The sequence below is a fragment of the Desmodus rotundus genome, chromosome 1 (assembly GCF_022682495.2).
Source record: "Desmodus rotundus isolate HL8 chromosome 1, HLdesRot8A.1, whole genome shotgun sequence".
NCBI lineage: Eukaryota > Metazoa > Chordata > Mammalia > Chiroptera > Phyllostomidae > Desmodus > Desmodus rotundus.
Genome location: NC_071387.1, coordinates 87,676,295 through 87,702,366, shown reverse-complemented (window position 1 = coordinate 87,702,366; position 26,072 = coordinate 87,676,295). Strand labels below are relative to the sequence as shown.

General features: G+C 40.7%; 1 protein-coding gene and 2 pseudogenes across 1 annotated transcript in view; 1 reads left to right on the top strand and 2 right to left on the bottom strand.

Annotated features, from left to right (window-relative positions):
- Positions 1 to 6,045: 6,045 nt before the first annotated feature.
- On the bottom strand, positions 6,046 to 13,908 carry LOC139440260 (acyl-coenzyme A synthetase ACSM5, mitochondrial-like; annotated as a pseudogene).
- Positions 13,909 to 16,087: 2,179 nt separating this feature from the next.
- Positions 16,088 to 26,072, top strand: part of PDILT (protein disulfide isomerase like, testis expressed) — a 117,563-nt gene continuing 107,578 nt past the window's right edge. The window contains exon 1 of the mRNA XM_024560304.2: positions 16,088 to 16,156. Within this exon, the coding sequence (XP_024416072.2) occupies positions 16,131 to 16,156 (26 nt within the window). The 5' untranslated portion in view covers positions 16,088 to 16,130. The remainder of the gene's footprint in view (positions 16,157 to 26,072) is intronic.
- LOC112304670 (G patch domain-containing protein 4-like) overlaps positions 25,585 to 26,072 on the bottom strand; it is a 29,125-nt pseudogene continuing 28,637 nt past the window's right edge.

Here is a 26,072-nt window from a genome sequence, read left to right as displayed (position 1 = left end):
CACACATTACTGATTTCACAGAGAGAGAGGAAGGGAAAGACAGAGACATTAATTGTTGTTCCACTTATTTATGAATTCATCGATTGATTCTTTAAAAAAAAATTTTTAATGTTATTCAATTACAGTGGTCTGCCTTTTCTCCCCATCCCTCCACCCCACCCCAGCTGAACGGGCTCCCAACCCCACCTCCACCCTCCTCCTAGATTTTGTCCATGTGTCCTTCATAGTAGTTTCTGTAATCCCTTCTCCTTGCTGTCCCCTCCCCACCTCTCTCTGGTTATTGTTAGATTGTTCTTAACTTCAATGTCTGTGATTATATTTTGTTTCCTTTTTTCTTCGATTGATTATGTTCCAGTTAAAGGTGAGATCATATGGTATTTGTCCCTCACCTTCTGGCTTATTTCACTTAGCATAAAGCTCTGCAGTTCTATCCATGCTGTTGCAAAGGGTATAAGGTCCTTCTTTCTCTCTGCTGCATAGAATTCAATTGTGTAAATATACCATACTTTTTGGATCCACACATTTGCTGATGGGCACTTCGGTTGCTTCCAGTACTTGGCTATTGTAAATTGTGCTGCTGTGAACCTTGGGGTGCACAGGTTCTTTTGGATTGGTGTTTTAGGGTTCTTAGGGTATAATCCCAGCAGTGGAATTGCTGGGTCAAAGGGCAGTTAAATTTTTAGTTTTCTGAGGAAATTCCATACTGCTTTCCACAGTGGCCTCACCAGTCTGCATTCCCACCAACAGTGCACTAGGGTTCCCTTTTCTCCACATCCTCTCCAACATTTGTTTGTGGATTTGTTTATGTTGGCCACTCTAACCGGTGTGAGATAGTACCTCATTGTGGTTTCAATTTGCATGTCTCTGATGGCTAGTGATGCTGAGCATCTTTTCATATGTCTCTGGGCCCTCTGTATGTCTTCCTTGGAGAATTGTCTGTTCAAGTCCTTTGCTCATTTTTAAATGGGTTGTTTGTCTTCCTGGAGTTCAGGGGCTTTTGTGTGTTGGGAGTTTTTTGATGACTGCTTCAATTTCGTCTGCTGATATTGGTCTGTTCAGGTTTTCTGCTTCTTCTTCAATGAGTTTTGCAAGATTATATTTTTCTAGAAATGTGTCCATTTCACCTAGGTTTTCAAATTTCTTGGCATACAGTTCTTCGTAGTAATTTCTTAATATACTTTGTATTTCTGTGGTATCAGTTGTAATCTCTCCTCTTTCATTTCTAATTGTGTTTATTTGGATCCTCTCTCTTTTCTTCTTGATGAGCTTACTTAAAGGCTTTCATTTTTGTTTATCTTTTCAAAGGACCAGCTCCTGGATTCATTGATCCTTAGAATTGTGCTTTTAGTCTCTGTGTCATTTAACTCTGCTCTGATCTTGGTTATTTCCTTCCTTCTACTTTCTCTGGGCTGTCTTTGTTGTTGTTCCTCAAGATCTTGTAGGCATAGGGTTAGGTTGTTTGTTTGAAATGTTTCTATCTTTTGAAGGTAGGCCTGTATTGCTATGAACTTCCCTCTCAGGACTGCCTTTGCTGTGTCCCATAGGTTTTGGGTTGTTGTGATTTCATTTTCATTTGTTTCCAGAAAGTTTTTCATTTCTTCCCTAATATTCTTCTTGACCCATTCATTGTTTAATAGCATGCTATTCAGTCTCCATGATTTTGAGTGTTTTGGGTTTTTTCCTTTGGGGTTGGTTTCTAGTTTCAGTCCGTTGTGGTCAGAGAAAATGCTTGATATGATTTCAGTTTTCTTGAATTTGTTGAGGCTTGCTTTTTGTCCTGTCATGTGGCCTATCTTTCAAAATGTTCCATGTACTCTTGAATAGGATGTGTATTTTGGTTGTTTGGGATGAAATGCTCTACATATATATCAGTTAAGTCCATTTCATCTAGGGTGTTTTTCAGTGACACAATATCCTTGTTGATATTTTGTTTGGAAGATCTGTCCATTTTTGACAATGTGGTGTTAAAGTGCCTTGCTATAATTGTGGTGCTGTCAATATCATTCTTGAAGTCTTCCAAGATCTTCTTTATGTATTTGGGTGCTCCTATGTTGGGTGCATATATATTTACAATGTTTATGTCTTCTTGGTGGATTCTTCCTTTGAGTATTATGAAGTGACCTTCTGGGTCTCTTTTTATGGCCCTTCCGTTGAAGTCTATTTTGTCCGATATGAGTATTGTTACCCTTGCTTTTTTTTTTCCTGTCCATTTCCTTGGAAAATTTGTTTCCACCCCTTCACTTTCAGGTTCTTTTCCTGAGGTGGGTCTCTTGTGTGGGTTCTTTTCCTGAGGTGGGTCTCTTGTAGGTAGCATATGTGTGGGTCATGTTTTCTTATCCATTCTGCTATTCTATGTCTTTTGATTGGAGTATTTAATCCATTTACATTTAAGGTTATTATTGATAGGTAGTTATTCTTTGCCATTTTATCATACCTGTGTTCCTCTCTCTTTCTCTTTTCCTTCCTTTCCTTAAAGCAGTCCCTTTAGCATCTCTTGCAGAGCTGGTTTGGTGGAGCTGTATTCTTTTAGACTTCTTTTGTCTGGGAAACTCTTTATTTGGTCTTCTATCTTGATTGAGAGCCTTGCTGGGTAAAGTAGTCTTGGTTGCAGGACTCTGGTTCTCATTATTTGGAATATATTTTGCCTTTCTCTTCTGGCTTGGAGCGTTTCCATTGAGAAGTCAGTTGCTAACCTTATTGGGGCTCCCTTGTATGTTACTTCCTGTTTCTCACTTGCTGCCTTTAAGATCCTTTTTTTGTCTTGGAATTTTGCCATTTTAACTATGATGTGACTTGCAGTGGGCCTCTTTGGGTTCCTCTTGCTTGGGACTCTCTGTGTTTCCTGGATTTGGGTGACTTTTTCTCTCATCAGATTAGGGAAATTTTCCATCATTACTTTTTCAAACAGGTTTTCTATCCCTTGCTTTTCTTCTTCTCCTCCTGTATCCCTATTACACAGATATTATCATGTTTCATGTTGTCCTGCATTTCCCTTAATCCCTCTTCATTCTTTCTGAGCCTCTTCTCCTTTTCCTGCTCTTTCTGGGTGTTTTTTTCTACTTTGTCCTCCATTTCGCTGATTCGATCTTCTGCTCCATCACCTCTGCTTTTGATTCTTTCTACTGTGTTCTTCAGTTCAGAAATTGTATTCTTCATTTCCTCTTGGCCCTTGTTCATAGTTTCTGTTTCCTTTTTCACGTTGGCATAATTTTCAGTGAGTCATTGTAGTTTCCCTGTAGTTTCTGGTAGTTCTCTGTGAGCTCAGTGAACTTACTGATAACCATTACTTTGAACTCTGTATCTGATAGTTGAATTGCCTGAATTTCATTTAGCATTTTTTTCTGAGGGTTTCTCCTTTCCTTTCACTTGGGGATTGTTTCTTTGTCTTCCCATTGTTTGTGAGACTCTCCTTTTAGCCTCTGCTTCTTAAATCGATCTGTTCTGACTCCCTAGGTTTATGGTATGAACTTCTATGGTAGAATGGCATTGGGGTTTAGTGATGGCGTCTCCTTAGTCTCCTGTGCTCACTGGTCTTGAGCTGATGTTTATGGGTCTAACAGGGTCTAACTCTGGTCTTTTCAGAGCTCCAGGTTTTATTGTCTCACCTGTGGGAAAAGGAGAAAGAAGAAAAAAAAGGAAAAAAAAAAGGAGATGGGAAGGAAGGAAAAAGGAATAGGAAAGGAATTAAGGAAGGAAGGAAGGAAGAAGAAGAGAAGATTGAAGGAAAGATAAGAAGGAATTTTAACAAAAATTAAAATAAAAAAATTAATAAAATAATGCAGGAAGATGTAATAAAAAAAAGAAAGACAGAAAGGAATAAGGAATTTAGGGGACTAGGAAAAAAAAGTCTTCTGCTGGCTTTAAACTGGTCAGGTCAGTTATGCTGGTCTTCCTGTCTGTGAAACGAAAGGGGGTGGGTGGCGGGATTGGTTTCACTTTTCTCCCTTCCTGAGCCACACTCTTTCTGCTCCCCCCTGGGCCTTTAGTTCACCAGTTGTGCTGTCCTTGAGGTGCACCAGTTAAGGGCAACTCACACTCCACCTCCTTGCTCTTTGCTGTCCTAGATGCTAGGGGCTCTCGGAGCTCCTACAGGGCAGTTCAGCCCCCTACTGAGTCAAGTCTTTGATGTGACTGCAGTCTCCCCTAGCCCTGTAGCTCCCCTCTGCTGGGTTTTCTGCCTTCCTCCTAGAGAGCAAGTAGGCCCTGCAGGGCTCTGTGCACAGGTGCTACGTGGGAGATGCTCAGTCCCAGGAGCTTCAGGTGTGTTTGCCTGAGGGCAGCCAGGCTGTTGATGGGGTTGTGCACTGATCCCCGGCTTTGGGTCTGTGTGCCTGGACAGCTGGGACACCGATCATGGTGTGCACCCACCTGAGGTTTCAGGTGTGGGCATCCAGGCCACTGTTTGGGGTACGCACCCATCCGGATGCTTTGGGCCTGTGCACCCAGGCAGCTGGGCCACTGATCTGGGTGCACACTGATCCCCAGACTTGGGCCTGTGTGCCTGGGCAGCTGGGCCACTGATCAGAGGGCTCTCCCACCAGCGTTTCAGGTGTGGGTGCCCAGGCTCCTGATCTGGGTGGTCGCCAGCCAGGTTTCAGTTGTATCCCGGGGCTGCTTATCTGGCGTTCACAGTCCAGGGGCTGAGGGGGCAGGGGTGCAAGATGCCATGGCTGCTGTGGAGAGTTCTCTAAACAGCCACTGAATGCCTCTATTTTCTCTTTTTCGTTTCGAGAAATTCTTCCTATTCAAGCCCCCTGGTCCAAACAAGCACCTGGCCTCTCACACACCCAGCCTGGCTCTATCCCAAGAATCCTGCAGCAGACTCTGCGCCCCAGCCATAGGCTTCTGCAGCCCTGGTCCCTGCGCTGGTCCCAGGGACCTTATTGTCCTTAATACCTCTTCTTACTGTCTGATCTTTCAATGTCCTCTATCTTTGGTCTCCAATCTTCATATATGCAGGAATACCGTTGGCTGTTCTCTCTGTTCCTCAGATCAGCTAGGCATTTCACTGGTGCAGAGGGGAAGTGGACTGCGCTCCCACCTATCTGGCTGCCATCTTCTCCTGATTGATTCTTATATGTGCCCTGATGGGAGACTGAACCTACATCCTTGGTGTATCTGGACATCACTCTAACCAGTCAAGCCACTCAGCCAGGACTGTAGTGTATTATTTATAATGCATTCTTATGGATCTTAAAATCCTATTGTAATACATTTATATGAAAGTGACACATAGTTCTCTCTTAAATAAAGCTACTAAGAGACAAATTTTGATACTAGTAAAAAATAATATAGAAAATAAATAGCACAGAGGTGAATGTGATGCAGTTGATCTATGGGATGTATGGGCCTTGTGATTTAATGGTGTAGACCTCTGAGGGAGCCCCTTTTGGTTGTGGCCTCTGATCAGGACAAATTCTCAAAGTTTTAGATGAGTTTCCACCAGGACCTTGCTCAAAAGCATATGGCTTTGGTTCTATCCCAACCTTGACTTGACTACTTGTTAGCATCTTGAGCAACTCACTTCACTTTTCCAAATTTCAGTTTTCTCATCTGTAAAAGTGGGTTAATGTAAACTTTGTAGAGGTTTTCCAAGAATTAAAGAAGATGATGTCTGATTCTCTATTGTGTTTTGAGCACCAAACACAAAGCTTGTCCCAAAATAGATACTCATTAAATCTGTGTTGCATGCTTATCTAGCATAAGACCTAACAAACACTAAGTATTCAGTACAGGGAAACTATTATTATATTACTAACTGACCACCTACTATGTACTAAATACATCATAGGTTATTGCATTTACTCTGGCTGAGCTCTATAACCATCACCATTATAGGGGCAAATGCATAAAAAAGCTAGTGACAGTCTAGTACTGACTGAGTAAGTGATTTTGAAGATTGTCATCAGAATTAGGTCACAGGTCCCTCTGGTTTCTAAAGTGAGTGCTCCTTTCTGATTTACTCTCTCAATGCACTTTATCTGTTGTTGCTTAAAGGTGAAATTCCTTGACCTCATTTTATGCTGTTCTCTGGCGAGCTTCAACTTACCAGAGGTGTTCCCTGAAGTTCATCCAGCCTAACCAACTGCCTTCAGACACCAGCAGCTTAGTCTGGAGGCAGGGGCAGTCAGGGATAATGGCTTCCACCTGCAGAGCCAGGGAGTCCTTTGTGATAATAGAAATGGCCCTGGATGCCTCCAGCCGGTAGTTAAGGTCATTTTCCAATAGCCGAGGGCTGCCCAGAATCATGATAACCCATGACACAACACAAAGAAAGGATATTAACTGGGCAGCAGGAGAAGACCCCTGTAAAAGGGTCCAGACCAGATGTTTTCACAGAGAGAGCAGCAGGAAGGGGCTAGGGAGGGTTGAAATGCCTGGACCAGAAAAGGTAACAATAATGATAATAATAAAATCCATAAGATATTAATAAATCCATAAAATATTTACAGAGCACTTACATGTGCTAAGAACTTTACACAAATTATTTAATTTAATTCTCATATCCTTGGTAAGTAGAATCTATTGTTATATCCATTTTCCAAATAAAGAACTAGGACTTAAACCTTTATGCCTCAAATGAATGAAATAATTTGTTGAAGATCACACAGCTAACATGTAGTAGAGCTGGCATTGTGAGCCAGGCAATGGTAAACCTAGAGTTCATGATCTTGACCACTGCATTATATTGTTTTAGAAATTGCCTGGCTTGGTGGTTTGCCATGCCTTTCAAACAGAAGGCTCCTTAGTGGTGGGTGTGGGTCACTTTGGGCAGAGTGGAAGGTACAGCAGTGGGGGTTCCAAGACCCCCTGTTATTTCAAGCAAAACCATTGTGAAGGTAGCTGAGTGTATATCCTCCAAAGGGGAAGAAAAGAGAAAGCAGAAATTGGGCCAATTTTGATTGGACACTTGAAACACCACTAGAGTATCTCAGAATACAGGCTAACAACACCCCATTGAGGCCAGCACTCTTATTTCACAGATGAGAGAAGAAAGAGGTCCTTCAAGAATCAGACATCCTGCCATCCAGAGAATGAGGGCAGAAGATAGAGGAAGAGGCCAATTCCAAATAGGGTGAAAGCCAAACTGAAGTTTTTGTTACCCTTTGTTCTATCTCCTAAATTTTCACGAGTTAAACCCCATCAGGAACACTTTTGGAGCTGAATGATATGGTTCTTCTCTCCATCTCTCTGTTCGAGCTGTCTCCAGCAGAAGTCTGTTACACCTGATTTATGTGAGGTGCTTTGGGGGTCCAAGCCCATGGTAGACAGCCAGAGCTGTTAGCAACAGAAATAAGCCCAACACCATAGACTGGAAGCAAGGTGACAAGTACATATCAAAACATAAGAATGTGAAAATGCATACTTTAGTAAGTTGATGAGGATGCTAGACTTGACATGGTAATATGGGATATGGCCTTGAGTTATTCTATCTAAATATCGAAGAAAGGAGTGAACCTGTGTAATTGGGGGAACTAGAGACATTTTGGTAACAGAAAAATAATGATAATAATACTCCAACAAGAAGCCTTTATTATGCAAAATGCTTAACAAAATGGCACATAGTAGATCCTCAAGAAAAATAGAGGAGTTCTCTTACCATACCCTTTGCCTAAATGGACCTAATATATCATGGAAGAATGTGGATAACTCCCCAGACCTGTGTGCCTGTTTCTTCTCCTAATAGCTGAGTACACTAGAATGGTGTTCACTTTTAGAGATTGTGCAAAAAATATGAAAAAATAAAATTAAAGTTTCTGCCTTTGAGGGGAGACAATCCATTCACCAGATAGTAGAGTCAAGCTTGTTCATATAGAAAGGTTAATTCTCTGGTGTGAGTTTGTATCCCTCTATTTTATTTATTTTTTACTTATTTATTTATTTATTTTAGATTATAAAGCTTTATTTTAAAGGATTGTGAAATCAGTGGTCAATTGATTTGAAAAGAGAGCTTGGTACATTTACAAAATAGAAGGTATCCCTCTATTTTAAAAACATTATTTTGGGAGGGAGGTGGGACTGGCTGGGGTGGGGTGGAGGGATGGGGAGAAAGTGCAGACAACTGTAACTGAATAAAAATAAATTAATTAATTTAAAAATAAAAAATAAAATAAATAAATAAATAAATAAATAAAAACATTATTTGTAAAAACATCTGTATTCCAGGTAGATTGTTCTATAGAAGGGGGTGGATAACATTCCAGATGGTGCAAAGTTTCCAGGGAGTGGAGAAATCAGCTCTCCACTAAAAGTAGCTGTCTTGATTTTGTAAAATCAGTGTAAGAATTCCAACTCTTCCACTAAGAGCATTGGGCAGGGTCAGCAGAAGCTCTCTGGGCTGTGTTCTTTGCTTCCCCTACTCCTTTGCTGGAAGAACCATCCCAAGAACAGATCAGTGGTCTGCTGCCTTAAACATGCATGACAGCAGGAGAAGAAACCTTCAAGGGCTAATCTTACTTTTTTGATTATTTTGTTCTTTTCTTTCTTTCTTTGAGAGCTGGAAGATGCTGTGATGATGGTAACCATAAAGTCTAAGAGTAAACCCATATAAGGTCCTTATGAAGATCTCACATCCATAACTGCATTGTTCTCCATATACTGGCAGCTCCCAAATCACAATCAGCAGAAAATACGTTTGGTTTGTCCGACTCAGATTTAAAAAAATTTTAGTTGTCAACATTAAAAGACTGAAAGGTTTAAAATAAAAATCCAGTGTTTTCTATGACAACATCTGAAGTTTTGGAGATGCTGGCCCTCATCCACATATGGAAACATTTGGATGGAGTGAGAAGCACTTGGTTCTGTTTAACAAAGCAGGTGAGTGCTTGCTCAGTACAGTCCTCCCACTGACCTGTTTTAATTGGCTGCATTTCTGTCTAGCACAGGTACATAAGCAGCGTTGTGATTTTGGTCAAAAGAGTAAACAAAACCCAACACAGAATTTGATTGTCTCCATCTCCCAAGCCTTTTGGGCATGACCTGCCCACACGTAAGCCATGCTGACCAGTCCCCAATCAGGGACTCTCAGGAGCTCCAGCATCATTCTGTCCCCAGGCTACAGGTCACACATGCCCCATTGTGTTAGCTGCCTTCCTGGACTGTGTCCCCAGCTTCTCTTGGCCTCTGTTGCCATGCCATTGTCCCACCAGAATGCATGGATAGGGGCCAATGCCCAGCCTAGGCAGTAGTACAGGCAGAAAAGAAATAGAACCAGTTGTTGAGGATTTCTGTTTGCTTGATGTTATTTATTCTCTAATTTTATTTTTTAACAAAAGTTATTATAGTTACAAGCTTCAAAAATCAAAACAATATGAAAAGGCTTGTTTTTATCTTTGTTCCCATCTCCCCTGTTTCCTACTTTACCTCCCTCAATGAGTAATCGATATTATTAGGTTTTTTTTAATCTTCACCCAAGGACATGTTTTCTTTTGTTTTGTTTTGCCTTTTTCATTGCTTTTAGAAACAGAGGAAGGGAGAGAAAAAACATCCATGTAAGAGAGAAGCATTTACTGGTTGCCTTCCACGCACTGCTGGACCAGCAATCTTACACATCCAGACTGGGGGTTCCATGCACCCGTGCCCGGACCAGAAATCGAACTGAAACCCAGGTATGTGCCCTGACCAGGAATTGAACCTGCAATCTTTTGGTTACAGGGCAATGTTCCAACAAACTGAGGCACTCTGGCCAGGGCTTGTTTGTTTTTTGTATGTTTCCAGTGTTTCTTTAGGCAAACACAAATATATTCCTTTTATCATGCCACTTTTTTAATGCAAAAGGAAGCATACAATTTGCACCATTCTTTGTTCTCCCCCTTTTTACTGAGATAAAATTCTCATACCATAGAATTTACCATTTTAAAGTACACAATTCAATAATTTTTAGTACACTCAAAAAGTTGAGTGACCATCACCACTATCTAATTCCAGAGTATTTTTTTTAACCCTAGCCTCTTCTTCCCCAACCCCTGCAACTACTAACCTGTTTTCTGTTCCAGGGTTTGCCTATTCTATATATGTCATATAAGTAGAATCATAGAATATGAAGCCTTTGTGTCTGGTTTCTTTCACTCAGCATAATGTTTATCTATGTTGTGCATATCAGTGCTGCATTCTTTTTAATGGTTAAATAATATTCCTCTGCATTGATATACCACTTTTGTTTATCCTTTGATCAGCTGATGATGAACATTAGGATTGTTTCCAATTTTTGTCTATTATAATGTTGCTATAAATATGTGTGCACAATTTCTGTATGGCCATATGTTTCCTATTCTCTGGGGTATATACCCAGGAATGGAATTGCAGGGTCATATGGTTACTATATGTTTAATGTTTTGAGGAGCTGCCAAACTGTTTTCCACAGCACCTGCACAATTTTACATTCTCACCAGCAATGTATGAGGGTTCTAATTTTTCTACACCTTTCCTAACACTTGTTATTATACTTTTCTGTTTGTTTGTTTTTTGTTTTTAGCCATGTCACTCTGTGTGAAGTGATATCTCATTGTAGCTGGAATTGCTCTTCCCTGAAGAATAAGGGTATTGAACGTCTTCCCATATGTCAATGGACCATTTGTTCATATTCTTTAGACAAATGCCTATTTGAATCCTTAGCCCATATTCGAATTGCATTATTTGTATTTTATTGTTGAGTTTGAGTTCTTTAGATAGATAGATAGATAGATAGATAGATAGATAGTAGATCCTTATCAGATGTGTGATTTGCAAATATTTTCTCCCTTTCTATGGGTTTTCACTTTGATATATGCAAATGTTATTAATTTTTATGAAGTCCAATTTATTTTTGCTTATGTTGCTTGTGCTTTAGAAACTATTATCTAATCCAGTCAGTATATATGACTATGTTTTCTTCTAAGAATTTTATAGATGTTGCTCCTCCATTTAGTTTTTGATCCATTTTTTTAATCTTCACCTGAGGATATTTTTTTTTTATTTTAGAGACAAAGGAAGAAAGGGTGGGAGGGATGGAGAGAGACAAACCTCAATGTGAAAGAAACATCAATTGGTTGCCTCCCATGTGTGTCCTCAATGGGGATCAAACCTCCAACTGAGGTATATGCCCTGATTGGAGATCAAGCCCTCAAATTTTTACTGTATGGGATGATGCTCCAAACAATTGTGCCATCTGTCCAGAGCTTTAACAAGTATTGTTTTTTAATAAATGCTCCTTATGTTACTCTAGCCTTTGCTTAGTTTCCAAAGTTCTGAAAAAGTGGTTTGAACAACTTTCCTAAGGTTTTTGTTGTTACCGTTTCTTGCACAGAGGAAAAACATTCTGAAAGTCTTTATTCCACTAATTCTGTTGCTTACTTAACACTGTTTTTATTATCAGGTGAAGCCTTCTAAGGAGGACCCTGTGTGATAGAAAGACTGTAGACTTTGTGGACAGAAATGGAGCATACTGGCTCCATCTCTTACATACACTTCTCATTTAATTCTCACAACTTTGAGTGGCATATATGGTATCACTCCCATTTTTTGATGAGAAAACTGAGGTCCAAAGATCTTAGGGCATTTGACCAAAGTCACACTTCTTTATTTTTTTTGAAGATCTAATATATATTTAAGAATGTAGAGAATATAAGAAAAAATTACTTTTACTAATATATTTTACTTAACCCAATATATCCAAAATATTATCACTTTATTATCTTTTATTGTTGTTCAACTACGGTTGCCTCCATTTACTCTCCACCATTCCCCCCACCCCAGCCATCCCTACTCTCCATCCTCGATCCTATCTCCATTTGGCTTTGTCCATGTGTTCTTTATACATGTTCCTGAAAACCCGTCACCATTTCCCCCCATTATCCTCTTCCACCTCCCCTCTGGTTACTGTCAGTTTGTTTTTAATTTCACTGTCTTTGGTTATATTTTGATTGCTTGTATTGTTGATTAAGTTCCACTTATAGGTGACATTATATTGTTATTTGTCTTTCACTGCCTGGCTTATTTCACTTAGCATAATGCTCTTCAGATCTGTCTATGCTGTTGCAAAGGGTAGGAGCACCTTCTTTCTTTCTGCTGCCAAAGTCACGCTTCAAGTGGGTGAACCATGTCTATCTGACTGCAATGTCTGTCTTTACATCTCAGTTATTTTCACACCATCTTCATAAATGTTAACATATCTGCTAGCAGTATATTTTCATCATATCTGTAACATATATTTTACCTTGTAATTTTTTAAACAAGCACTGCTTAAAATAAACATAAATGTTTTAAAATAGTTTATATTTCACTACTACAAATAAAAAAGTTAACAGCATTAACATGAGTAAAAGATGACTATAAAATACTGAGAGACCCAAAAGACAATAAGGAGGGAAAATCAAGAAGGAAGTACAGGCACAGAGACATACATAGAGATCGGCGGAGTCTCTCACTCCAGGAAGACAAACAACCCAATTAAAAAATGGGCAAAGGACTTGAACAGACACTTCTCTAAGGAAGACATACAGAGGGCCCAGAGGCATATGAAAAGATGCTCAGCATCACTAGCCATCAGAGAAATGCAAATTAAAACCACAATGGGGTACCATCTCACACCAGTCAGAGTGGCCAACATAAACAAATCTACAAACAAATGTTGGAGAGGATGCGGGGAAAAGGTAACCCTAGTGCACTGTCGGTGGGAATGCAGACTGGTGAGGCCACTGTGGAAAACAGTATGGAATTTCCTCAGAAAACTAAACATGGAACTACCTTCTGACCCAGCAATTCCACTAAAGAGCCCTGAAACAACAATCCAAAAGAACGTATCACCCCAATGTTCATAGCAGCACAATTCACAATAGCCAAGTACTGGAAGCAACCTAAGTGCCCATTAGCAAATGAATGGATCTAAAAACTATGGTACATTTACACAATGGAATTCTATGCAGCAGAGAGAAAGAAGGAGCTTATACCCTTTGCAATGGCATGGATGGAATTAGAGAGCATTATGCTAAGTGAAATAAGCCAGATGGTGAGGGACAAATACCATATGATCTCACCTTTAACTGGAACATAATCAACAGAAGAAAAAAGCAAACAAAATATAACTGGAGACACTGAAGTTAAGAACAATCTAACAATAGCCAGAGGGAGGGGGGGAAGGGACAGTGGGGAGAAGGGTTTTCAGGAACTACTATAAAGGACACATGGACAAAACCAAGGGGGAGGGTGGAAGCACGGGAGGAAGGTGGGGGTAAAATGCAGACAACTGTAATTGAACAACAATAAAATAATTAAAAAAATAAAATTATAAGTTAAAAAATAAATAAAAAAAGAAATCAGGGGAGTCTCATTCAAGTCTACATATCTGCTGTAATCTGTTCACAGCTTTGAGCTTGAGCCCTTATCTGTCCTTATTTAATAGGTAAGTGTGTGACAAGGAGAGAGTTATTAAAGGCAGAGTCAGAGAAAAAACACTTTCTCCTTCGTTTGACTAGCATAACTAAAAGGAAATCAAGGGGGTATAATGCCTCACTGTGTGAGTTGGGTTCGGGGTTGGGCAAGGGGGTCTAAGACTTGTAGACTTTGTCATATATTTCTTCCTAAGGCTCACAGTTTACATTGTAGGACACATAAAATTCCCAAGTTGAAATGCCCACATTAACAAGTTCTGTAGCCTTGAGTCTCATTGGGGTACCTGAGGGCAGCCTCTATTGCCCAAGGTGGATGCTAGAATAGCAGGCTCCAATTCTTCCAGCTGACTCCACATATCCAGCACGCCATAGACAAAGCTGAAGGACTTGGGCACTTACTGCCTCTCCAGGCTAATGGCTTCCCAGGTGAGCACAATCTTCCGAGAAACAGGTGGAGGTGGTGGCTGCCCATGAGGCCCCACAGAATCCCTGGGGACTCCTCAGTGCTTGGGTGGACCAGGCGTCTCAGCCATAGCCTCATGTTTTTGCTTTCTGCCTGTCACCAATGACAGGGGAGAGAGCATTGTTCTGAATTCTTGGCTTTGGGGAGAAATTGAAGTTGGAGAGAGAAACCTATCCTCAGCCATGATGGTGACTATATTACATATTGACTTGTAGATCAGCCTTAGTTCCACTGTGTGATTTTGGTCATCTTTCCTCTCTGAACCTGAGGTTACTACCTGTGAATCTCTGTAGATCTGAGACCAGTAGCTCAGAGCCCACTTCTCAAGGCAAATTCTGAACTGGCCTGACAAAATTGGAGAAAGCTCAAGGACAGAGCTGTCTAATAGAAATATAATGTGAGTGGCACATGTAATATACAGTTTTCTAGTAGCTCCAGTCAAAGAAGAAATGGGTAAAATTAATTATACATTAATTAATGTATTAACTATACATTAATACGTTTTATGTAACCAGCTATATAGAGTGTACTTTCAACATGTATTCTATGTAAAAATAAATTATTATGGAGCTATTTTACTTTCTTTCTTGTCAGCAAGTCTTCAAAATCCAAGGTGTATTTTATAGCTACCAGCACTTCTCAGTTTGGATGTGCCACATTTCAAGTACTCAACAGCTACAAGTGGCCTGTGGCCACTGTATTGGACAGCACAGTTTTAGTGTCTTAATACTCAAAGTGTGGTCTGTGGACCAGTACTGTTAGTGTCACCTGAGAGTTCCTCAGACTCCACCTGAGACTGTGGAATTAGACTCTGCACTTTAACAGGAACCCCAGAATATGGCAATGATAGCTGCGATAGAGTAAATGTCTGTGTTTCCTGAAAATTTATATGTTCAATCCTAACCCCCATGTGATAATAACAGGAAGTAGAGACTTTGAGAGGGGGTTAGGTCTTGAGAGTGCAACCCCTATAAAAAAGACCCCAGAGAGCTCTCTTGCCCCTTCTACCTGGTGAGGACTCAATGAAAAGAGAGCCATCTATGAATGTAGAAGTGAGTCCACACCAGACATCAAATCTGCTTCTGGTGCCTTGATCTTGGATTTCCCAGGCTCAAGAACTGTGAGAAATAAATGTTGTTTAAACCACCCAGTATATGGTATTGTTCGTATAAAAGCCCAAATGAACTGACGCAACAACCAACAATAATTGCTATCTACTGAAGGCTTCCTGTGTCCCAAGCATTTCTAAAGTGCTTTATGAAACATTATTTCCTTAAATCCTCATAACAGTTGTATAATGTAACGGCTATTTTCTCCATTTTACAAATAAAGAAAGTGAGGCTAAGAGGGACAAGTAACTTCCAAGTTTCACCTCTCTCTCTTTTTTTTTTCACCTCTCAGAGAGTCCTTTGCCGTGGCCACCAGCCCTGGACCTTAGACTCCCCTACCTTGACTGGTGGCTCCACTACTCCTCACCTCTCCAGAACTCTGCCCAAAGCCTTGTCCTCTGCCTCCCATCCCTGGATTCCTTGAGCCCCTTATCAGCTGTTAATTAGAATCCCCACACCTCCTTTTAAGTGCTTAAGGCCGCTTTCAGCATGGCTGAATCAGCAAAGGCCTCAAGGGCATTTGACACCTGTCACCAAAGTATTTTTCTCTGTAGCACCTTGTTCTTGAACAAAAGAAATGCAAAAAGCTTTTATGCTTCTTTAGCTGAATGCCGGCCTTAATACCTGTAAAATATTCAAGTTCCTCAGAACATTGGTGCAGAGAGCAAGACCAATAAAATGGCATTGGTCTAATCAAGATAGCATATATAACACAAAGTGGAGTCGATTCACTCGTGTCAAACAAAATGACTGTCCATCAGCCATGACACTTTGATTCAAGAGGGAGACTACCTAAGTCAGAGCAGACACATCTGGCAAGGAGACACACCTAAGATATCTGTACACATGATCAGAATAACCATGTCTGCAGAGTGGGACCACCCATGGATAGGGTCCTGGGGAAATTTCCCACTTGCCATCGGGGATACCCAGACACTTATCAAAAGACCCAGAAGGGTAGAGTACACCACTTTCAAGGTATAACTGAGGCAGGCCCAGACCACTGCTAAGAGCTGAGCTCCACACACCAGAATGTTGCTCCATGCCATGTTGATCTCCCTTGGCATCAGCCACCAGAGGCTCTGCCCTGCTGGACTGAGGACTTCGTCTGCCCTTCTGCCCAGCTGGCTCCGGAGATCCTTCCCTGCAAGATGCTGACAACTCTTTTGCCTACTGTGCTGTCTCCTGGACATGCAGACTGAGACTCTGGGACTTGGGTTTGTTATCCCCTATTGATTGCTCTGTGTGTGTGTTATAATTCTCTTAGATGTTAGAGTGTGAGTAGGCTAATTAATGTATGTTGATATTGTACTTTGAGTGAACCTGCATTCAATAAAAGCTGAGTGAATAGCATAGTTACTATGTGTGACTCATGTATTCATTGGTGCTGGGCTGCTCAACAGGCAGCTAGCTGAGCGATTGCCTGGCTGACTTATTGGAAAGGCTATATTATGAACATACACTTGCGACAATTGGTGAAGGCAATTTTCTGACTCAGCCTCCCACAGGGAACTTTGCAAACAGAGCCAAAAGAAGACAAAGCCTGAAACCAGCAGAGGCCAGGGTGGCTGCCACTGGCCAGCACATTTGCAAGCTGTTGAGTGGTCCCAGCCAGCTTTTCTCACAGCTGACAGTGTCTGGGAGGTTAAACTCCAAATCAAGTGCCTGGAGGGGGTCCTGGACCTGTGGATGTTTTCCCTGAAAATTCAGGTTACAACCTAATCTGAGAAAAGAACAGGAACTTTATTACATATTAGCAGAAAAGATTCATTAGTGGCAATAATGCATATCAAGCCATATATCCTTTCTGTTTCTGTTCCAAACCCTCCAGCAAGTAGACAGAAAGCAGGTTAGTGGTTGCCTGGGGCTGGGTCCATGGCACAAAGGGTCTCTGTGAGACAATAGAAATTGAAATTGTGGTCCTGACTGCACAACTCTGTAAATTTATTATTACTACTACTACTAACAACAACAAACAACCACAGCAACAACTCTATGAGAAGCCACACTGGTCTTCCTGCTGTGTTTATTTTTTGATGCTCTGGATTGCAGCATGGCTTCTAGTCACTGGCTTCTCTGAGAACAACAAACATGTCTTCTCTTGAGGTGTCTGCTAATATCTGCAGTTAAATATTTCCACTATGGCCAATTTCAAGATGCCAAAATGTTAACAATCAACTTGCAAAGTTTTTGAATATTAACAGTCTCTAACATGCCCTGCAACCTGGCCCAGCCAGCACTACTTCTTGCCTCTGTGCCAGAATGTTCCTTGCTGTGGTTCACTGCCTCACTGCCCAAGGTCTCAGTACAAGGTTCCTTCAATAACATCCCTCTCCCACCTGGCACTACTAGTCCCCATTCTCTGCTTGATTTTTCTTCTTAACTTTTATCACTTTTTAACATTTAATATACTTTTATTTTTTATTTTTATGCTATATTATTTTATTTACATAATTTTTAAAAAATGTTTTCCAACTTTATTAAGGTGTAACTGACATATAACATTGTGTAAGCTTAAGATGTACCACATAATGATTTGAAATGTACATATTGTAAAATGATTACCATAATAAGGTTAGTTAACACATCGATCCAAAGTTATAATTTTTTGTGGTAAGAACTTGTAAGATCTACTCTCTTAGCAACTTTCAAATATACAATGATTTGTTAAATGAGAGGCTGTCTGCTCTTGAATTATAGTCACCATACTGTACATCATGTCCCCAAAATTTATAAGTGGAAGTTTGTACCTTTCACCACCTTCACCCATTCCCTCTCAACAACCCCTGACCTCTGGAAACCACCAATCTGCTCTCTATTTTTATGAATTTGTATTTTTTAGATTCCATATACAGGTGAAATTATACAATATTTGTCTTTGTCTTTGTCACTTAGCATAATGCCCTCAAAGTTCATCCACATTGTCAAAAATGGCAGAATTTCCTTCTTTTATGGCTGAATAATATTCCATTGTGTGTATATACAATACCACATTTTCTTTATCTGTTCATCTGTTGATAGACAATTAGGTTGCTTACATGTCTTGACAAGTGTAAATGATGCTGCACTGAACATGGGGGTGTAAATATATCTTAAAGAGAGTGATTTAATTTCCTCTGGATATATGCTCAAAAGTGGAATTGCTGTTTTTATGTCAGTACCATACTGTTTTGATTACTATAGCTTTGTTTTTTGTTTATTGAATATTGAATTTTTTAAAAAAATTTTTTTTTAAATTTATTTATTGCTATTTAATTACAGTTGTATGCCTTTTCCCCCATCCCTTCACCCCACCCCAGGTGAACCCACTTCCCTCCCCCCTCTCCACCCTCCCCCTTGGATTTGTTCATGTGTCCTTTATAGTAGTTCCTGTAATCCCCTCTACCCACTGTCCCCGCCCCCACCCCCCACCCCCGCCCTTGCTATTGTTACATTGTTCTTAACTTCAATGTCTCTGGTTATATTTTGTTTGCTTTTTTCTTCTATTGCTTATGTTCCAGTTAAAGGTGAGATCATATGGTATTTGTCCCTCACTTCCTGGCTTATTTCACTTAGCATAATGCTCTCCAGTTTCATCCATGCTGTTGCAAAGGGTATAAGCTCCTTCTTTCTCTCTGCTGCGTAGAATTCCATTGTGTAAATATACCATAGTTTTTGGATCCACTCGTTTGCTGATGGGCACTTCGGTTGCTTCCAGTATTTGGCTATTGTAAATTGTGCTGCTATGAACATTGGGGTGCACAGATTCTTTTGGATTGGTGTTTCAGTGTTCTTAGGGTATAATCCCAGCAGCGGAATTACTGGGTCAAAGGGCAGTTCAAGTTTTAGTTTTCTGAGGAAATTCCATATTGTTTTCCACAGTGGCCTCACCAGTCTGCATTCCCACCAACAGTGCACGAGGGTTCCCTTTTCTCCGCATCCTCTCCAACATTTGTTTGTGGATTTGTTTATGTTGGCCATTCTGACTGGTGTGAGATGATACCTCATTGTGGTTTTAATTTGCATCTCTCTGATGGCTAGTGATGCTGAGCATCTTTTCATATGACTCTGGGCCTTCTGTATGTCTTCCTTGGAGAAGTGTCTGTTCAAGTCCTTTGCCCATTTTTTAATTGGGTTGTTTGTCTTCCTGGAGTGGAGTCGTGTGAGTTCTTTATATATTTTGGAGATCAGGCCCTTGTCTGAGGTATCATTGGCAAATATGCTTTCCCATATTGTTGGTTCTCTTTGTAATTTGGTGCTGTTTTCTTTAGCCATGCAGAAGCTTTTTATTTTGATGAGGTCCCATTTGTTTATTCTTTCCTTTATGTCCCTTGCTTTAGGGGATGTGTCTGTGAGGATGTTGCTGCGTGGAATGTCTGAGATTTTCCTGCCAATGTTTTCCTCAAGGACTTTTATGGTGTTACGGCTTATATTTAAGTCTTTTATCCATCTTGAGTTTATTTTCGTGTATGGCGTAAGTTGGTGATCGAGTTTCATTTTTTTGCACGTAGCTGTCCAGATCTCCCAACACCATCTGTTGAAGAGACTGTTTTTGCTCCATTTTATGCTCCTGCCTCCTTTGTCAAATATTAATTGATCGTATAGATTTGAGTTTATTTCTGGGCTCTCTATTCTGTTCCATTGGTCTATGAGCCTGTTTTTATGCCAGTACCAGGCTGTTTTGATTACCGTGGCCTTGTAATACAGTTTGATATCAGGTATTGTGATACCTCCTGCTTTGTCCTTCTTTCTCAAAATTGCTGCTGCTATTCGAGGTCGTTTATGGTTCCATATGAATTTCTGCAATGTTTGTTCTATATCTGTGAAATATGTCATGGGTACTCTAATAGGGATTGCATTGAATCTATAGATTGCTTTGGGTAGTATGGCCATTTTGATGATGTTAATTCTTCCAATCCATGAACATGGTACATGCTTCCATTTGTTTGTATCTTCCTTAATTTCTTTCTTCAGTGTTGTGTAGTTTTCTGAGTACAGGTCTTTTACCTCCTTGGTTAGGTTTATTCCTAGGTACTTTATTTTTCTTGTTGCTATATCGAATGGGATTTTTTCCTGATTTGTGTTTCTGCAGTTTCGTTGTTGGTGTACAGGAATGCCTTTGATTTCTGGGTATTGACTCTGTATCCAGCTATTTTGCCAAATTCATTTATTAGGTCGAGTAGTTTTTGAGTGGAGTCTATAGGGTTTTCCATGTACACTATCATGTCGTCTGCAAACAGTGACAGTTTCATTTCCTCCTTTCCAATTTGGATGCCTTTTATTGCTTTTTCTTGTCTGATTGCTGTGGCTAGGACTTCCAATACTATGTTGAATAGGAGTGGTGAGAGAGGGCATCCTTGTCTTGTTCCTGATCTTAGTGGGAAAGCTCTAAGTTTTTGTCCATTGAATGTGATGTTGGCTGTAGGTCTCTCATATATGGCCTTAATTATGTTGAGGACTGCTCCCTTTATTCCCACTTTGCTGAGTGTTTTTATCAGAAATGGGTGCTGTATCTTATCGAATGCTTTTTCCGCATCTATTGATATGATCATGTGATTTTTGTCTTTGCTGTTGTTGATGTGATGTATTATGTTTATTGATTTGCGAATATTGTACCATCCTTGCATCCCTGGGATGAATCCCACTTGGTCATGGTGGATGATCTTTTTAATATATTGCTGGATGCGGTTTGCTAATATTTTGTTGAGAATTTTAGCGTCTATGTTCATCAGCGATATTGGCCTGAAGTTTTCTTTCTTCGTTGTGTCTTTATCTGGTTTTGGGATTAGGATGATGTTGGCTTCATAAAAAGAGTTTGGGAGTCTTCCATCAGTTTGGATTTTTTCGAATAGTCTGTGAAGGATAGGGGTTAGTTCTTCCTTAAATGCTTTGTAGAAATCTCCTGTGAAACCATCTGGTCCAGGGCTTTTGTGTGATGGGAGTTTCTTGATGACTGCTTCAATTTCCTTTGCTGATATTGGTCTGTTCAGGTTTTCTGCTTCTTCTTCAGTCAGTTTTGGAAGATTACATTTTTCTAGAAATGTGTCCATTTCATCTAGGTTTTCAAATTTCTTAGCATATAGGTCTTCATAGTAATTTCTTACGATCTTTTGTATTTCTGTGGTATCAGTTGTAATCTCTCCACTTTCATTTCTAATTCTGTTTATTTGGATCCTCTCTCTTTTCTTCTTGATAAGCCTACTTAAAGGCTTGTCGATTTTGTTTATCTTTTCAAAGAACCAGCTTCTGGATTCATTGATCCTTACAATTGTGCTTTTAGTCTCTATGTCATTTAGTTCTGCTCTGATCTTGGTTATTTCCTTCCTTCTGCTTGCTCTGGGCTGTCTTTGTTGTTGTTCCTCCAGTTCTTGTAGGCATAGGGTTAGGTTGTTTGTGTGAACTGTTTCTATCTTGTTAAGGTAGGCCTGTATTGCTATGAACTTCCCTCTCAGGACTGCCTTTGCTGTGTCCCATAGGTTTTGGGTTGTTGTGAGTTCGTTTTCATTTGTTTCCAGGAAGTTTTTGATTTCTTCCCTAATCTCGTTCTTGACCCATTCATTGTTTAATAGCATGCTATTCAGTCTCCATGATTTTGAGTGTTTTGGGTTTTTACCCTTGGGGTTGGTTTCTAGTTTCAGACCCTTGTGGTCAGAGAAGATGCTTGATATGATTTCAATTTTCTTGAATTTGTTGAGGGTTGCTTTGTGTCCTATCATGTGGTCTATCTTTGAAAAATTTCCATGGACACTTGAAAAGAATGTGTATTTTGCTTCTTTGTGATGAAAAGCTCTGTATATATCAGTTAAGTCCATTTCCTCTAGGGTATTGTTAAGTGACACAATATCTTTGTTAATCTTTTGTTTGGAAGACCTGTCCATTTTTGATAGTGGGGTGTTAAAATCCCCTACTATAATTGTGTTGCTGTCAATATCTTTCTTGAAATCCTCCAAGATTTTCTTTATGTATTTGGGTGCTCCTATGTTGGGTGCATATATATTTATAATGTTTATGTCTTCTTGGTGGATTCTTCCTTTGAGTATTATGAAGTGACCTTCTGGGTCTCTCTTTATGGCCCTTCTTTGGAGGTCTATTTTGTCTGATATGAGTATTGCTACCCCTGCTTTTTTTTCCTGTCCGTTTGCTTGGAAAATTTGTTTCCAGCCCTTCACTTTCAGTCTGTGTAAGTCTTTTGTCCTGAGATGGGTTTCTTGTAGGCAGCATATGTGTGGGTCATGTTTTCTTATCCATTCAGCTGTTCTATGTCTTTTGATTGGAGCATTTAATCCATTTACATTTAAGGTTATTATCGATAGGTAGTTATTCATTGCCATTATTTCCTACCTGTGTTCCTCTGTCTTTCTCTTTTCCTTCCTTTCCTTAAAGCAGTCCCTTTAGCATCTCTTGCAGAGCTGGTTTGGTGGAGCTGTATTCTTTTAGACTTCTTTTGTCTGGGAAGCTCTTTATTTGGTCTTCTATCTTGATTGAGAGCCTTGCTGGGTAAAGTAGTCTTGGTTGGAGGCCTCTGGTTCTCATTACTTGGAATATTTTTTGCCATTCTCTTCTGGCTTGGAGCGTTTCCATTGAGAAGTCAGTTGCTAACCTTATTGGGGCTCCCTTGTATGTTACTTCCTTTTTCTCCCTTGCTGCCTTTAAGATCCTCTCTTTGTCTTGGAAATTTGCCATTTTAATTATGATGTGTCTTGCAGTGGGTCTCTTTGGGTTCCTCTTGTTTGGGACTCTCTGTGATTCCTGGATTTGGGTGACTTTTTCTTTCCTCAGATTAGGGAAATTTTCCATCATTACTTTTTCAAACAGGTTTTCTATCCCTTGCTCTTCTTCTTCTCCTTCTGGTATTCCTATTATACGGATATTGTTACGTTTCATGTTGTCCTGCATTTCCCTTATTGCCTCTTCATTCTTTCTGAGCCTCTTTTCCTTTTCTTGCTCCTTCTGGGTGTTTTTTTCTACTTTATCCTCCAGCTCGCTGATCCTATCCTCTGCTTCATCAAGTCTGCTTTTAATTCCTTCTACTGTGTTCTTCAATTCAGAAATTGTATTCTTCATTTCCTCTTGGCTCTTGTTGATATTTTCTATTTCCTTTTTCATGTTGATATAGTTTGCAGTGAGTTCCTTGTAGTTTCCTTGTAGTTTCTGGTAGTTCTCTTTGAGCTCAGAGAGCTCAGTGAGCTTCCTGATGACCATTGCTTTGAACTCAGTATCTGATAGTTGACTTGCCTCTTTTTCGGTTAGTATTCTTTCTGAGACTTCCTCCTTTCCTTTCATTTGGGAATTGTTTCTTTGTCTTCCCATTGTTTGTGAGGCTCTTCTTGTTGGCCTCTGCTTCTTAAATTGCTTTGTTCTGAATCCCTGGGTTTATGATATGAACTTCTATGGTAGAATGCCAATGGGATTCGGTGGTGCTGTCTCCTTACTCTCCTGTGCTCACTGGTCTTGAGCTGACGTTTATGTGTTTAACACGGTCTAACTCTAGTCTTTTCAGCACTCCAGGTTTTGTTGTCGCACCGTCAGATCTTTCAATGTCCTCTATCTTTGGTCTCTAATCTTCGTATATGCTGGAGTACTGTTGGCTGTTCGCTCTGCTCCTCAGATCAGCTAGGTATTTCCCTGGCGCTGAGGGGAAGTGGATTCCGCTCCCACCTATGTTGCCGCCATCTTCCGTCTCCTAAAATTTTTATTCAGTTACAATTGTCTGCATTTTCTTCCCATCCCTCCACCCCACACCAGCCAGTCCCACCTCCCTCCCCCACCTCTACCCTCCCCCTTGACTTTGTCCTTGTGTCCTTTATAGTAGCTCCTATAGACCCCTCTCCCCACTATCTCCTCCTCATTCCAAACAAAGTAAAATATATATTAATATACTTTTAAATATGTTTTACTTTGTCCAGCTTTATTGAGGTATATTGACAAATAAAATTGTATACATTTAAGGTATAAAATGTGATGTAAATGATTACCATAATTAAGTTAATTAGCACACCATGTAATAAGCATTCAATATTTTTTAATGAATCACTGTCTGCCACCTCTCTCCCCATACATACACACTAGAATATAACCTCCACAAGGACATAGATTTTTGGTACTACCATATCCCCAGCACTTAGAGTACAAGAGTTCAATAAATATTTGTTAAGTCAGTGAATAGTAAATGATAACTAACATACTTAATTATCTGCCAGATATTGTGCTGAGACTTTCCATGTGTAGCGTGTATAAATTGACCTCTGACTCTCTAAGTGCAAAGTTGTTATTTTTTCCATATTAAACATGGTGCAAACTCTCAGTCTCCAGGACCTATGGGAACTTCAGTCTCATTTAATCTTCAGAACATTTTACTTATTCCTAGAATTGGCCCAAAGTCCCACTGATGGAGGAGGAACTCTGTGTTGGCCTCATTAACTGCTTGTCTTTGTAGGAATTCAGGAGCACACTGGGTGCTCATCCCTCACTGTATTTTGTTCCCATGGGGCTCTGTCTCATTTCCTACCCAGGCCAGGGTGGCCCATTTCCAAAAAGGCAGGTACTTTCCCTCCTGCCAAGCTTGGCTACAAGGAATCATCTCCTTGGCCTTCAAAGTGTACTTCCCCTGTGTCCAGTACTCATACTGGATCCATACAACCTTCCTTATCTCTGAATTTGCAGCCAGATCTAAATACAATCTACGTTCAGGGAGGTGGGTGGACTACTGACTTGTTATTCAGGCAATTGGATCTCTACATCACTCTCTCCAATGGTATTTGATAAGACCTGGGCTGCACATCGCTGGCAACTTCAAACTCTGACAGTAACAATGATGATGCTAATAATAGTAACTGTCTTTCATTTATTCATTCCACAGACATTTCTGAACACCTACTACCTGCTAGGTAAAGTAAATTAGATGAAATTTAGAAGATGATTAGTCCTAGGAAGAAAAATAAAGCCTAGAGAGAACAGGAAGTGCCTGGGGTGGAGGTAGTAGATTTGGGCAGTTACCATTTTAAATAGAGTAGGTGGGAAAGGCCCAGCTGAGAAAGTGATGTCTGAGTGAAAACTTGAAGGAGATGAGAGTGAAAACTTGAAGGAGATGAGAGTGAAAGTGCACACACCTGGTCCAAGAGCTGCAGGCAGAGCAGGCCCAGAGGTGCAAGTGTCATATGGGAGGATTTGTTACCAAACAACCAGTGGAGTCCTACCACTAACAGGAAAAAACTCTGGAGGCAGAGTTCAGCAGAAAGGAAGGAATCATTTATTCAAAGTCTATACAGTTTGAAATAAAGGCAGATTTCTCCCTCAAAGCCTGTTTCCCACAGAAAATCACCTTGCTACCCTCTGCCAGCTCAGTTCAAGGCTGAGCAAGGAACCTCTTTCCCCACCCAAAAGTACCATCCTTTAAGAAACATAGGTAGCTTAAGTGGTTTCCAATTGCTGTCTGGCTTTCAGAGTCTGTGCATCCAGTTGTCTGCTCACTGGTGTGTTCTCCTCTTCTTCCAGCTGCTGCCCTCTGGTGTGTCCTATGCAGCACAGTTCCAGGTACTGCTGCTTCTCATGTGGAGAGAGAGGTGCAGGGCTTGCTGCCTGACCACATGGCACCCAGGATCCGCCAGCATGGGCCTTCTCCCCTTCACAACTCTGTCTGCTGTGCTACCTCCAGGACCAGCACCAACTAGTCCTCTAAGCTTGCCTGGACTGGATCAGGCAGAGTGGCAGCAGCATCTGGATACTGCCACTGATGTGCCCATGATAGAGGCATGGGTGCAGTCAGGTGGCTGCTACTACAGCTTCCCATGCAGGGGAAGGGGTAAGCTCCTCCTTGCACATTGGGTCTGAGACCCTGCTCAGGCAGAAGCAGGTAGAGAAGCAGCAGCAGTGGTAGAAAACGACCACTGACAGGCCCGTGCTGATTGTCCAGCAGACAGCTGCCACCATGGCTTCCTGTGTCGGGGAGAGATGCAGGAATCGCCACCCCGCCATGCTCCCCAGGGCTGCCAGCCTGTGATGTAACAGGGGACCCACACCAGAAATAGGGAAGAGGTTGAGTGGTGCTGGAGTGCGCAAGGGATTCTGGAAGTGAGGAGATTCATTTAAAAAAAAGGAGCACATGGAAACATGGCTCCTTTTGATCTCCAATCCTTCCCAGCTGTGGTGGGAAGT